At 37.2% G+C, this 15,092-nt stretch overlaps 1 protein-coding gene across 1 annotated transcript; it reads right to left on the bottom strand.

Annotated features, from left to right (window-relative positions):
• Nucleotides 1-13,172: 13,172 nt before the first annotated feature.
• LOC306870943 (transcriptional and immune response regulator-like) lies at nucleotides 13,173-14,085 on the bottom strand. Its single transcript, XM_079418547.1, has one exon. The coding sequence runs from the start codon at nucleotides 14,005-14,007 to the stop codon at nucleotides 13,705-13,707; it is 303 nt and encodes a 100-aa protein (XP_079274673.1). The 5' UTR covers nucleotides 14,008-14,085; the 3' UTR covers nucleotides 13,173-13,704.
• Between the last annotated feature and the right edge of the window lie 1,007 nt (nucleotides 14,086-15,092).

Below are 15,092 nucleotides of genomic sequence, written 5' to 3' on the forward strand. Positions count from 1 at the left end.
TTGCTCAAGGGTCTCACCTCAGTCGTGGTATTGAGGGTGGAGAGAGTGTTGGTTATTCACTCCCCCACCTACAATCCCTGCCGGACCTGAGACTCGAACCCACAACCTTCGGGTTACAAGTCCAACTCTATCCATTAGGCCACGACTGCCCCCTAATAATGCAGCTACTGTCACAGACATTTTGGAAATACATAGTGAGACGGTGTGAAACTGATACAGGAAGGGAATGAGAAGACAACTACAATGTTACACGCTGCTGTAGTAACTAATTACTGACCTGACATTTCTTCAATAGCCAATTCATGTCCTGTTTCTGAGGTTACAAGTATACTATCTAAATTTAGACTTGTTTGTGGCGAAAATACAAATCAAACATTCTTGTTCAATTATTACCGGTAAACAGAAGTTTCAAGCATGATTACCACAGGCTTAAGTCTAAATTGAGGCAATCATATTATCAGTATTTTTTTTTTTTAAATTTAAGCTATTCCCAGCATTAACACTGCAGAGAAAGAACTTGAGACGTCCTTTCGACCTTATCCTGGTATTCTGGTCTGAAACTAAATCCTCTTATTTTTTATAATTAATCAACAGGAGACTAGATTATTATCTGAAGCACTATGCAAACTGAACAAAGTCTTCATCTGCCTGCCGGTGCAATGGTATTTTAATAGTCAGAAGTGAAGATCAAGAGAGAAAATAAGAAAAGTTAAACTAATGTACAGATGAATTAGTGTTATAATTGACCAGCAGGAGACTAGATTATCTGAAACATTACCCCTCAAAACTAAGTGCAAACTTCGTTCTTCTCCAAACCTAGACACTTTTTACCAGCAGAAGTGACAATCAAGAAGGAAGAGGTGAATGGATAAATTTACAGTTCCTTTATAGCTCATTTTACATTCACCTCAAGCCCCTGTGCAAGGTTTGATTGAGTTTCATGTTTTAAAGCAAGCTCCCCCCACAAAAAATACACTGCAGTTACTGTACATAATGTATGCATGCCATTTACTACTGTACCACTCTCAGATGCATGCTTTCTCTATGCTGGCTGGCTTACATTTATGCATTTAGCAGACACTTTCATCCAAAACTGATGGTTATCAGGCCCTGGAGATTACACGTTGGCCTTGTTGAACATGCTCACATGCCAAAAGACTGCCTATCATGGTGCAAAAGGTTTGACTTGAAGTAGTCATTAGTTTGCATTTGTTTCATTTAATTAAAGTCTATAATAGATCACTCAAAAACAGGCTTCAGATCAGTTCTAACTGGACGACACAATGTTAAATGCACATTACTACACTATTACCGGTATGTTTTTCCGTAATGATTATAATGCATACTACACCATAATGTTTTGGAATTGGTACAGTTTTGTACAGTCTCTTATGTGCACCCAGACTGCATTTATTTGTTTAACAATACAGTAAAAACAATAATATTTTGAAACATTATTACAACTTAAAATAACAATTTTAAAATGTGACAAAGCTGAGTTTTCAAGGGGCATTACTTGAGTCTTCACTATCCTTCTAATATGCTGATTTCTTGCTATAGTCAATGTTGACTACTGCTTTAATATTTTTGTGGAAACTGTGCTACACTTTTTCTTTTTCTGGAATTTTTGATGAATAGAAAGTTCAAAAGAGCTGCATTTATTTATTTATTTATTATTATTGCTATTATTTTGAAGTAGCATTTGTGTAACATGCTTTTGATCAATTCAGTGCATCCTTGCTGCATAAAAGTATTCATTTCTTTCCAAAAAAAAAAATCATACTGACCCCAAACCTAGAAACTAGTGTGACATTATCTTGATCCTTAAAAAACATGAATACAAATAAGCAAGGTAAAAAGAAAATATAACAACCCAGATTATTAAATACAGGTTTACTTGCAAGAAGGACAAACATAGTTTGTAAAATATAAAGTCTGGGTCGTGAAGAAAAACTGTGGAGAACAATTGCTTTTGGTTGTCTGAGCTAGAGGCACTAAAAAGACAACCCAAAGCATAATTCTTCCATTGCTGTTCAGTCATTGATTGTTGTAATTTGGGCACTTATGCAGTCATGTCATCTCACTTGTTTTGTGCAGAGAGAGAATGAGATGTGAAGATGTGGGAGGTTTTAGAGTGCTGCCCTGATTAGGTGACCTGAACCAGGGGGGATGTACAATTATGTCTCGTTTGCTGAGGGCAAACTAAAGCTGAGGTTAATGGTAGGAGACAGATGGACTGGGGGTTGAAGAGCTGCATTACTGCAGTGCTGGAAGTGAGCTAAGGTCAAACTGAAAGATGGATAAAACTTCTGTTCATGTTACTATGATGTGTGGACTGGATTTTTGACATTAAATGTTAAGTGACTACTGACCTTCATCTCCTTGTTTTCTGCCCTAAAAATGTCTGAGGGCATCACAGCATGTAAAGCACAGAGTCAGAGATGCAAACTGGGTAGGATGGTCCTAAATCCCATGCCATAGTCGAGCTTTGATAAGCAAGTGGGCGCATACACATTCTCCAGACTCTAGGTGCCACTATAATAAGCAAAATTATTTTTCAATCATAAAGAAATCTTTTCACTTTTTTGACTTTTTCAATCTTTTTCATGGGCTAACAAGGAAATGCTAAAAAGCCAAACCTTGACATCCCTGTCAATCAGCCTTCATTTTACTTTAGCAACCAAGTATTTTCAGTTCTACGAATAAAGGATCATCATTAAATTTAGGATAGAATATGTGCACTTTCTCAAGTTTTGCCACGAAATGGCCATTTAAAATTGACTTAATTTAATTTAAACAATTTAACTGCAGCATGGTTACCAGCTAAACCCTGACCCTTGATCTGACACAACTTCACCACAAGATGGTAGTAGCCTATCACAAACATGTGTATCACATAAACACCTGTTTATCACCCTATGCGCATTGATATCAATTCTAGTCAGAAATCTTGTGAAAAGGAACTGTTCACCTAATTTAGATTTTCTAAATGATTATTTTAGAACCACAAAAAAGGAGTTTCTCATTTATACAATAAAAGAGCTTCAAAAATACTAATAGAGAATACGGCCTTAGTACTGCAGCATTTTTTATCAGATGTCATTTTTGAAAGTGTACACCAAATAGGTAAACATTTTTTCATTTAATATGCTGTACATATTGATGCAAAATTGTTCTGATCATCCACTAGATGGCTCCCCTAAACCATTTCCCAAAAGGAGTCAAGAAGCAACAAGCGTTCTTTAATTTGTTTGCAGTAAGAATATGTACGTCTGCACAGAATAGCAGAACAAAAGAGCAGAATGCTGCAATGGTCAGCACTGACTGACAATGACAACAACAAAAAAAACCACTAATGAGCATTCAGGACTAAGGATTCATGCCAATTCGGTGAAAGATCAGCCTTATTTTAGGCGGCCTGCAAAATGAACGACTTCCCTTCTTTCTCTTCTGCTTGTGTACACTCTTTTACAGGTCAACAAAAACACATTTAGGAAGCACATACCTAACCTGAGCTAAGTATGCTTATTCTTTCTTTCTCCTCTTCACACACACACACACACACACACACACACACACACACACACACACATGTATTCTGGAAGTTCTTAGCAGATGCCTGCACGTGCCTGGCTGGCCTTCTACAAAGTCTACATACACAAATTGCACTTGTGATTTTGGCACATTTAGTTGGATAGGCTATACAAAACAGATGAACAGTTTGATAAATAATCTGAAGACACTATTTTTGGCCCCTACTGGATCAGAGCCACACACTTTTGTTAAACAAACTTTCTTTACTTGCTCTCTGAAGGGCTTGGGGTGATTTAGTACACTTAGCTCAAGTTTGTGCGGAGTCCAGTTTATCACATTAACATTTTAATGTTGTTTTTGTAATGGATACGAAAGATCTTAAAGTTCTGTGGACCAACATACTCTGAGATCTGTGATACAAACACATGTTTAGGAAAGAACTAATGTGGGGCAAGACAGGGTTAAGATTGTCCCTCCGATCCAACTTAATTAACTTTAATTAAATTAATATGTTTATTTATCAACTATTAATCTCAATTTATTAGTAAATTGTATTAAATGTTGCCCTTGCTCTTCTTCTTTACATAACTATTTCCACTCAGTCCAATGTTTTCTTTCATGTGCAATACACCTGCCAAATTTACCATTTGCCCTTTTGATCCAAGACTTGCTTACACTAACCGAATTCTAGTCGAACTCACAGTAAAATTAATATCTTAAAGTCAAGTCACCTATTTTTATAGTGTTTTATACATTAGAGATTGTTGTAAAGCATCTTTGCAATATTAAACAGAAAAGTAACATGATCAATGATGCCAACTTTATATGAGACAAATCTGAATTCTGCCATAAAGCAGCTCAATCAAGACAATGGTGTTAGTATTCAGCTCAGCATTGATTCAGTTCAGTTCCAAAACAAGTTCAATTCTGCTTTAAGCAGCTCTACTGAAGACAGCAGTGTTAATATTAAACTTGAGTAAGTTAAGTGTCGATTCAGTTCAGTTCAATAACAATGTCAAAATTGCAAAATTCACTCAATCAAAAAGTCGATTCAACTATGAAACAGCTCTATAGAAGACATTAGTGTCATTATGCATCTCGATTTAGTTTGAGTTTTGCTCTCATATGATAATTAATAATAATACTTTTTATTACTAAAATGTCTTTTAAAGTCAGAGAGGTTATTCCAAACCAGCTAATCAGATTCCAGTAGGAATAGGAGAAAGCCTGAGGTAAGGATGAGTGTTTAAATGACCTAAAGCGTAAGTCACAAGCAGATTTCCCAAGCGTAGAGGGGACTGGAGGAAATCTACAAGCTAGACTTTCTCACAATTTACATTGTGAGACATACACAGATTTCATTATTTTCCTCATTCAGGTGTGTTACATCAAACCGGCTTGTCGAAAAAAGTATGACAAGCAGCTGGTTTGTGTGCTGCTGTATTTAACATGCACAGCGCAGCACAAGTTGGGTGTGAAGTGGAGTTGACAGTGCACGGCTCGGACAGCTGAGCTGCTTAATGGATTTAGATACCAGGCGGCAGCAGCATTAAGCCCATGTTCTCTTCCTTCTACTCTTGCCGGACTGACCTGGCTATCGTTAAGCTGAACAGGTTTGAGACTGGTTCTTTTGCAGGCACAGAGAGCATGCACTCACTTACACTATGACTGCTGCTTAGAAAAACACAGCCAGATGTCTTGGATCTCAGATGACTTCCAGAGGTGTCACTGGGTGGTTAGGGCTGCGTCTGTTGTTTTCATCATTTCAGTGTGGTCTTTTCTGTTGATGTTATGAATTATAATAGGAGTCAACACAAGGTTTTGTTATGCTGGAACCCCTCCCAAGCATTAAACAGAAAGTATACTGAAACAAGGCACTGAAGACTTATGTAACCAGTGCTGTTATTATGAATGACAAGAGAGTGACACTGTTTATTTAGTTAAAAAATAAAGATAATTTAAGACGTGTGAAATCCTCAACTCCATTTTTACACTTAAGGACTTTTAGTAATATAATCTCCATTTCCATAATCTCCACAATCTTCATTTCCCATTTCCTTTAATTCTAAAACACAAAACCTATACTGAAAATTCGTTCATATTAGCACAGCACAGACGTTTGTGCAGATGCTTTCAATCAAAGGGATATACAACATTTTCAGTTCATGCATTCCCTGGGAATCGACCCCATGATCTACTATTTTAGCAACAGAAACAAAATTCACATGCATTTGACAGATGCATGTAAATCAGTGCGACTGCATTCAAAGCATACATTTTTATCAGTTCTTGCATTCCATGGGAAATTAACCCATGACTTCGGCATTGTTCAGTGCACTGTTCGAGGAATAAAATGCATATGACCATTTTAATCTCTCCTATTTTTTCCCAGAAGTTAACCTTCACAGTAGTGTCAAATAGTGGGTCTGTATTGTTTGAAACTGTAATCTAATTTGACCTGTCTGTTATGGCTTCAAGATGTTCTATTCCAGTAATAAATACAAGAATTTTGTCAGCTGGTGCCAATTTAGGTCACATTGTTTTATGGGTGCCCGTGATGTGACCTGGTTCACTTCCCATTGGTTACCCAGTCTAATCCTCCCCACTGCAGTGGTCATACTCCCATCATGTGGCCTCCTTGTCCTGCCAGATGCCTCACCATCACCACCCAAACTACTACAGCATCCATCTCATCTTATGCATTCATTCTCCTGCTCTTACTGATTTCTCTCTTCCCTCCTCCCACTCCCTTAAGACCTAAGTACAGAAGCAGCGATAAAAAGCCCAGATGGATGGAATGAGCAAAAGAGTCAAAGATAGAAAATACAAAGACCCACATAATATTTCTTAAAATATATCACAAGTTATATAAATGGCAAAAACAGCTCGCAAACACAGACAAAAGATTGTGGAAATTGAAGGGAGTGAGAGTTTATAGAGTAGAGTTACTCAGAATCAGTATCAACACTGATTAGATCTTTCCGAAGACGCACTGAGGAAACGGCTGAGTACTTCACAAAGGCAGGCTCACAATAGCTGACATAATTTATGAAAGCTTTTCTTTCTGATGTTATTATAATGGCTTCACCTGAGTTTACAACAATGAGTCCTCCCCATGACTGTGCGATAACATCATGTATAGGAAGTTAAGAGCATTTGCAGGGTCTCAGAGTGGCGCAAGACTCAACTGGAATAAGGTGACAGCGCCAGGCTCCTTTCACTTCCTGCCCAGTCGTTGGTAGGTTCAAACACTGTACATAAGGATCTTGTCAGCATCTGCTTCCCATATCGTTGTCCTGTATTAAACTCTACAGAGAGCAGTTATGTTCTGAAGTCCCACCTTGAATAATGAAAGAGGTTTGTATTAGCCAAGAACTTGATTCTGAAGAACATAAAGGGAAGTCATTTACATATTTCAGGTTAAGTATTTGAATGTTACACCCAGATATTTCTGAAGGCATTACATGGAAACACACCTGTACTGAAATTATGTGTGAGTATATTAAGACCGGAGGTCAATATGTTTCTCAGTTATCTCAGTCATTTTGTATGAGTACGAGGTGTTGTTTTTTTTTTCTTTTCTGAGGAGCCTCTTTATAAAAATATCAGAGAAAGTATTTTCTATTTTTTTTAAAAAGCACCAATCAATGCATTAACTAACAATAAGTAATGCATTTGTTACACCATTTAGTAATCTTTGTTAACGTAATAGAAAACCAACTGTTCATTTTTTGTTAGCTCAGGTCTACAGATACAACATTTGATTTCAATTCTGTAAAAATTATTAAATGGAAAGTTATTATAAAGTGTTACCAAAATCATTTTACAAAAATTCTATTTTTCATTTAATAACCTGCTTTATTTAAAAAAAGAAAAACTGCCTCATGTTCGTACAAAATGACTATTAATTGCAGGTACATTTGTTTTGGTTTCCACTTGCATGAGATGTTATACAATGTAGACATGCCATATGATATGGTCACAATAAGTCACTAAAGTAAGTGGCATTTCTGAAGCTGCATCCTCAGACGTTTAGTTGTCTGAAGACATAATGTACTATGAAATCATTTACTGTGGATAAATAAGTAGCACCGCATTTACCAGGTTCCTCAGACAATGCTCAATGAGTCATTGAACACAGCCACGCAACAAGGGCCAAAGGACAGCCTCTCTAATTTGTATAATGCTGATATGAAGTATAGTGACATCTGTGATTTAACCAGCATTCTATTGCAAGTTACTCTAAGTGACTACAAGATCTCTAAGTGGCTCTGAAATACCCACAAATGTCTGTCCAAAACCTAAACCATCCATTACATTTAACACCATGCACACCTTCTCTGTAACTAAGCCGAGAGACACTGACACGGTCTATCTGTCAACAGCATATAGTTCACACATCTTCATATCTGTGTACTTGACACAATGCACTTTGCTAACAAACACAAGATTAAAGCTTAAAAGTCTTTAAAAGATTAACACAACAGCAGTCTGACGGCATTTAGACTGTCTTCAGTTTTGAAACAGGCTGTTACCTCATTCGCCCTGAAGAAACACTGAAGCACTCTGTGACGTATCTAGCTACACTCCCTCATTCTGTGTAATAAGGGTAAAGCCCATAAAGATGAATAATATTATAAAGAGCTGTTACATCACAGGTGATTTCTTCAGTTCTCCACAAAGAGTGACTGAAGGAGAGACATTGAAAATAAATATAAAGAGCTATATAAATAAGAAATAAAGAGTTAATAAAGGGTATAAAAAAGAAAATATTGGCTGTATACAAAAAGTTGTCTCTCTCTATATTAAGTAAACTATAAAAAGTAGTTTTAGCCCATTATTAGTCAATCACAATCAACAGCACTCCAAAAATACCCAGGAGAATAAATAAATAAGCGGAGAAATGGATATATAAATAGGAGGGTTGTTCTGCCATTGTGTGGCATCGAGGGGGCTTCCTTCTCAACACCTGCAGAGAAAAAGGAGGGTGCTGGGAGTGGGGAAAGAGGTGGAGAGGGGAGCAGGACAAAGGAGAGGAGGGTTTGAACAATGGCAAGGCCGGACAGTGGAACTGCAGCGAGACAGAGAGTCTGCCGGCCGCGACAGCCGCCCTGCCCCGGGGACAGCCAAAAGAGCCACACAGGAAGAGGCTTCACTCCTCTGTCCAGAACATACACGACATGCAAAGAACAATAGAAAGGAGATCCCCTCCAGAGAGAACGCATTTTGATGAGTCTATCCGAGGTCCTACAGAAACACAAGGTCAAAGTGCAATATGGTACAATATATGTACATGTAAATGCATGTGGCAAATAATAGCCTTCATTCAGATTGGCCTGGAACATGCAAATATTCATCATGTTAGATCAGATTTAGGATTTTGGGTAAGCAAAATCGGAAGGAAATTAACTGCAAGTTTTATCCATTATTTTGGGTCACAGTCGTCATTGTTTTCTATATTTTATATTGTTTATAGTCAAATAAGTTTTATATTTTATATTGCATAATAGAAAAAAGCAACAACTTTGCAGAGAATGAATTTCATTATTTTCAATACAATTTCAAGATATAACACTGAACCTATACTAAAATTATAGGAACTAATAGAAGACTGGAGAACAATTTTCTGAGGCATTTTGTATTTGAGGCATTTTGGATATGACAATTGTGTTTTCTCCAATGGATTTTTTAAAACAATTCAGAGAACATAACAGACAGTGCAAAAAAATACAAGTAAACAAATATTACAAAACATAAGGTCAAATAATGTGTAAAGCATATATTTTCTAAAATAGCAATATACTGTAAGTATTTTCCATCATCTATGTCTCATGCAATAAAGTTCATTGTAGACAATATATGGGAAAAAAATATGGGATCAGTCTCTCATTCTCACTTAGACTGCATTTATTGCATTTTAAAAATACAGTAAAAACTTTAATAATATGAATTATTATTACAATTTAGAATAACAGTTTTCTAATTTTCTTGATTTTAAAATTTAATTTCTTCCTGAGATGGCAAAGCTGAATTTTCAGCATCATTGCTCCAGTTTTTATTGTCACATGATGCTTCTGAAATCATTGTGATATGCTGATTTTGTGCTCAAGAATTTTCTCTTATTATTAACAGTGTTGGAAACATTTTGGTGGAAACCGTTTTCTTTGGATTCTATAACAGAAGATTCATCATTTATTTTGAAACAGAAAATGTTAAGAATGAAAAAGTCTTTACTTACTTTAAAAGAATCTTACTGACTTCAGTTTTGAACAGTATAGTGTAGATGCATAGACAAGACTTCATACTGATTAATAATGAGCTCTGCATAGTTAAAATGTGTCCCTTTTTCATTTTTGTCATTTGTCTTTCTTAACAAAAACATTGTCTTGTATGCATTTTTTATTTTCGATCTCACATTTTTTTTATTTATCCACAGCAAAAATCATCAAATCATCACTAGTGATGGAGATATGTGTACAGGAAATTGCAGAACTATGGCTGAAATGTCCTAAATATTTTGTTTGGGATGTGGACCTTGCGTCAATGAGTCAGTATAGCTGGTCTCGAGTGATGCTGGGGCTGTAGGGGTCAGATGCAAAGTACCATACTGATGTACCACGTATACGCACAAATGTAGACATACACATACAAACAAACACAAAGAATTGGTATTGGAATCTATTGGTAACAATGGGCTTTTCATCACCACTGTGAGCCATCTCTCACCCAGCGCCATCTAGGCTTGAAGTGACTAACAAATAAAGTATGTGATTTAGGAAACAGAGTTATGTCCGCATGCGTAGCGGAAAGCAGTCTGAACACACCACTTAACGCCTACCCCACTTGTAATCCCTTCTTTCCTGTAAAACAGCCATTTCTTATCCTGACTGACGTCTGTTGGACCGCCACAGTGTGGTGGATGTTTCCCTATCACTGTCATTATAGGTTATTTGATGCAAATAGAGGAACTTGGTCACAATGGTCATAAATGGGCATTCGCGTGTAGAGAAGTTAGTCTGTCAGCAGCTGAGCTGGGCTGGTGACATGACCGGTAGAGAAACTAGACTTCTAACTAGTCAGCTGAGGAAAACTTGTTTACGGAAGCATTTGAGTGATGACGCTGAAAAGCTGTCTGGTTCTGCTTTTGTGACAGCCGCAGACATTAAGTGTAATCACTTTTCTATTGCTATTTTTTTTAAAGGTAATAAATAAAACAAAGATTATTGAGTTTGTTTTAGAAAATACTGTTTCAGTTTTTATACTTCAAAATTTCATGTTTAATTCGGTGTGTTATGCCATTTCTTTTGTAATTGTGAAATTTTCTAAGTGAAAATTTTTACACTTCATTTTTGATTGTAAAACAAAAAATAACCAATAGCATGCTAAGTTAAGAATTAATTTTAATGTTACAGCCAGATATTAATTTCTCAGCCTAAAGGTATAATATAAAAAAAACACCTGCACCAAAATGATGTGTGCAGAATTAAACCCTGATGGACAATAAACGCCTTTTTTCACACAGTACACAAAATGCATTATATGGATTAAGTGGAAATTGTACAGATTAATTAAAATTCACCATTTTAGATCATGTCCAAATCAAATTTAATTTTAAATTAATTGATATTCAGATGCATTTTTTTTAAAGAACCACCATGCACATCATTTAAAAAAAAAAAAAATCTGTCTAATTTTTGAAAATTAGGTGACTATTATTTTTAAAAGAATATGTAGAAAAGTAAAAAACCAAGCAACAGTGGATAGTAATAGTAAATTTAATAACTATAAATTATTAAATTATTAAATAATGTTATTGTATTATTATAGTTTTTTAAAAATGGTTTACACATAAAAACTTGAGAATTTGATGTGATTTGGTTTAAATGCATATAGTATGTTAATATAAACATATGTATGTTCCACATGCCTTTAATATGGAAACCAAGTTAACACCAAATGAATATGTGGAATAAATTTATATTGGACTAAAAAAAAAAAAAAAAAAAAAATCTTGCTCCATTTCAGAAGTCCTTCACATGCCACAAGAATTTCAATGAACTTTTCCTCCTTGCTAACTCTGATGCAACACCACAAGCAGTTTTGGTTCCTTTATCAGTTGTGAGTCTCTGAACCGGTTTGTACCGGAGAGGCCTGAGTCCTGTGTAAACTGATAAAAGCAGCTTTGCTGTCAGTTCTACCTTGTTCCTTCTGTCACTATAGAAACGTACACACACATACACATACACATACACATACACATATTGCTTCCACAGTCTGTTCACTTCAAAGTTCCCTTCCCTGAACACAGTGAAATACAGGAAAAGGGTGGGAGAGAGTGGACAATCCTGAGTCAAGCATATCATACAGCACACAAGACAGACAGGACAATTGGCTTAAATATTTAGCCATAGTAGACCTAAACAAGCATGTTACCCTAAAAGGAAAAAACACGGAAATGAAAGCTGAGAGACGAATAATAAATAGTGGTTTGCTTGAACGGAAAATTGGATGCAAGCTGACAGCGAATAACTCAAACATTAAGCATATTGCAGCATCTGTCTTAACAATATCATGTTTCATTTCATTGTGTTACTGAACTCCCACAGCTGCTCTAGTTCAAAGGTTTTAATAATAGGTCACACTTCACATGACCTGTAGCAATCACTTTTAATGTGTGTGTGTGTGTGTGTGTGTGTGTGTCTCCACCATAGTCACCTTTGGCAGGTGAATGTTTACAAAAGAAATTCCCTCCTGGCAGCGATGAAGAAGAGGTAAGGTGTTGGGCTCTGTTGTCTAGACCTTACATGACCGCCAGGTAGTCAGATGTCAGATGACGCATTCCCAGCCCAACAGAACTGGTTTGAGCCAGTACAGTGAGCGATCAGAGCATTAAGATTAACAGGCATCCACTGATCTTCCCTCTGCCAGCCCTAATCCTAAATCATGCCAAAAGTCTGACAAAACACCTGAATATACAAAATCACTTATCGCTGTATATCAAAAAAACTTGATCTAAAGAGATTGGTAAAGCTTCTTATCTACACACCACGGTAATGTAATACACCTTTAACAAACACGGCTGAATCAACCAGAAACTGGTTCACGCCGGTCTGGTAATCTGCAAAGCAAAGCAAACCAGACCTAGTGGTGAGTGACAGGTGTGACTACCCTGCAAACAGCCCAAAAAGTGAAAGTTAAAAACCAATACCCCTGAGAGCTAATAAAAGCTTTATTGTTGATGATAATATATTTTACAACTCTCAGGATGACTGCTGAGTTTGTGGGTTACACTTTGCTGTAACTAGCTAGTTTTTAGATTAAACACAACAGAAATGTCAAATTCAGTTGAAATACTACCTTAACACTTCTACTGTAAACAAGGCAGTGTCTAGTAAACTCGCCTTTGTTCCTTATTTAGCCCTAAGGGTACATACCTTACATGTACATATTAGTAACTTAAGTAATACCTTTTGAAAGAGTACTGCCCCAGTGACAGCTTTTTCCCTTTTTTTCTGAGACTGTGAAACATGGGATCAATTAGGGACCCTTGGGTCCAGGAGAATCCACGATTTCTACATGTTTTTTTTTTTTTTAAATATGAAGTGAAGGAAGAGAAGAGAGTCCAAATGTTTAGTTAATAATTTATTATACAAACAATGAAAAATAATGTGAAAAATGCATAAATGAAGTTATAACATTGTGACAAATAAATAAGTGGTCGTTGAGTGTTAACACATATCACAATATTAAACTGGCATAGAGACAAGGCATAATGTTTATAGGCAGTTTTCAGGCAATATAACTTCTGTCTCCAGTCATAGTTCTTGTGCACCAACAAATACACCTATAAGGTGCAGAAGTTCGTGATAAAGTCCATTTTTAAAATGCATAGAGTTCACGAGACATTTTCGCACGTCTTCACGTTATGATGCACAAGGGGCTCGGCGTGCTCGAGCCGTGGGATTCCTGCACACTGAGCGCCTCCACAGCTCCAGATCCCGTGCGTCCCGTCCTTCATGAAAGGGCTCGTGTCATTTACGAGGCTTTCTTTCATCTCGGTGTGGTTCCTTCTCGACCACTGTGGACGTGTCCTGTTATCGCCAGGTTGTTAATGTCACCGGCAGTCTGAAATGAACGACTATGCAGCCGCGGGTCAACGCGTAAAGACGCTCAACGCAGCTTCAGAAAGTGTCGCACCATCCCCGCGATCCGCAGGAACTTGTCCTTCTTCCTCTGCTTGAGAGCCATCAGAGCTTTGGCCGTCTCTTCGGGGTCGTGCGCGAAGGAGAAGATGCTTCTCACTCTCTCCTCGGCTTTCATGTCTCCAGTTTTCTGGAAGAGTCTCATGAGCGCGTCCTGGTTGACGTTCTCGAAGATGTTGGCCACCGCTCGCTTGCGGTTCGCCGTGTCAAACTTGTTGCCGTGGATCGAAGGGCAGACCCGGCGAGATTCTGAATACATGTCGGTCGACATTTTGCGGCTTTGATGTTGTTTAGCAGCGTTGGAGTCGCCAACTTGACCGATCTGAGCCGCTTTGGTGGCTGTGAGTCGAGTGAGGAGTTTACAGCGAGGGCAAGCTCTTTATAGAGCGACAGCACAGGTCCAGCTTACGGAGATGACTTCATCCGTGCTGCCTCCCCAGAGGAACGCCTTCTCGTTTGCAGCCAACTACTAATTCTCCAGCATTGCCTCCAGCTTTGGAAATGTCAGTAATTATGGATGAGAGCGCTGACGACAAGAGTGCGCTAGGTTTATCACATAGGGGGTGCATTTGCAACCTATGGAGTTTTTTCTGCCTGATCTTACCTTTAAGAAATATTAGATAATAGCTGTTCATTTAGATTTGACCACATTTTGTTAGAAATGCGGGATTTTGGAGATGTGGGAATCATAAAATCTGGAGAAAAATTATGCCCTATGCAAGATGACATGACCTCACTCCCTGAAAGAAAGAAAAAAATACACTAACATTCAAAAGTTTGGGGGGGGGGGGGGGGGGGTCAGTAGGTTTTTTTTTTTTTTTTTTTTGTATTTGTTAATTTAGCAAGGACACCTTCATAAATGTTATGTCATAAATCTAACAGACCCCATCATTTGATACACAATGTCCTCTGCAAACAATACAAATAATTTCGTGACAAAAACTCACTTGACTCTCGTCATAGAATTCTGAATAATTATGGTGTCATCACAATGGTGTTCTAATTAGGTGTTATTAAATGTATTAACCTGTATAACCAATTCTTTACTAACTATGACATGGATGATGTAATAGGCCTATTTATATTAAAAGACTGATGCAAGTCTTTGAAACAAACGTCTATATTATTACATTGTCTATGCTGTAGTTTTACAGCCTCCTGTAAATGGACAGAAGAACCCAACATAGTGTCTTTTCAACTAGAATATAGCACTCTTCAAAACTGATTTACTCGATTGCAAGATAAGTTTAAACTGGCTGGGAACTTTAAAATGGGAAGGCATTTCAGTGAAAATTATAAATAGACACTTTTCCACTTTATCTGATAATTGCTAAATCGCTAGGGGCTTTTTAGATA

This window comes from Barbus barbus (assembly GCF_936440315.1).
Source record: "Barbus barbus genome assembly, chromosome: 6".
Lineage (NCBI taxonomy): Eukaryota > Metazoa > Chordata > Actinopteri > Cypriniformes > Cyprinidae > Barbus > Barbus barbus.

Bases quoted from the DNA above. Each gene is read 5' to 3' on its own strand.
- LOC306870943 (XM_079418547.1), bottom strand. From the start codon at position 14,007: ATGTCGACCGACATGTATTCAGAATCTCGCCGGGTCTGCCCTTCGATC.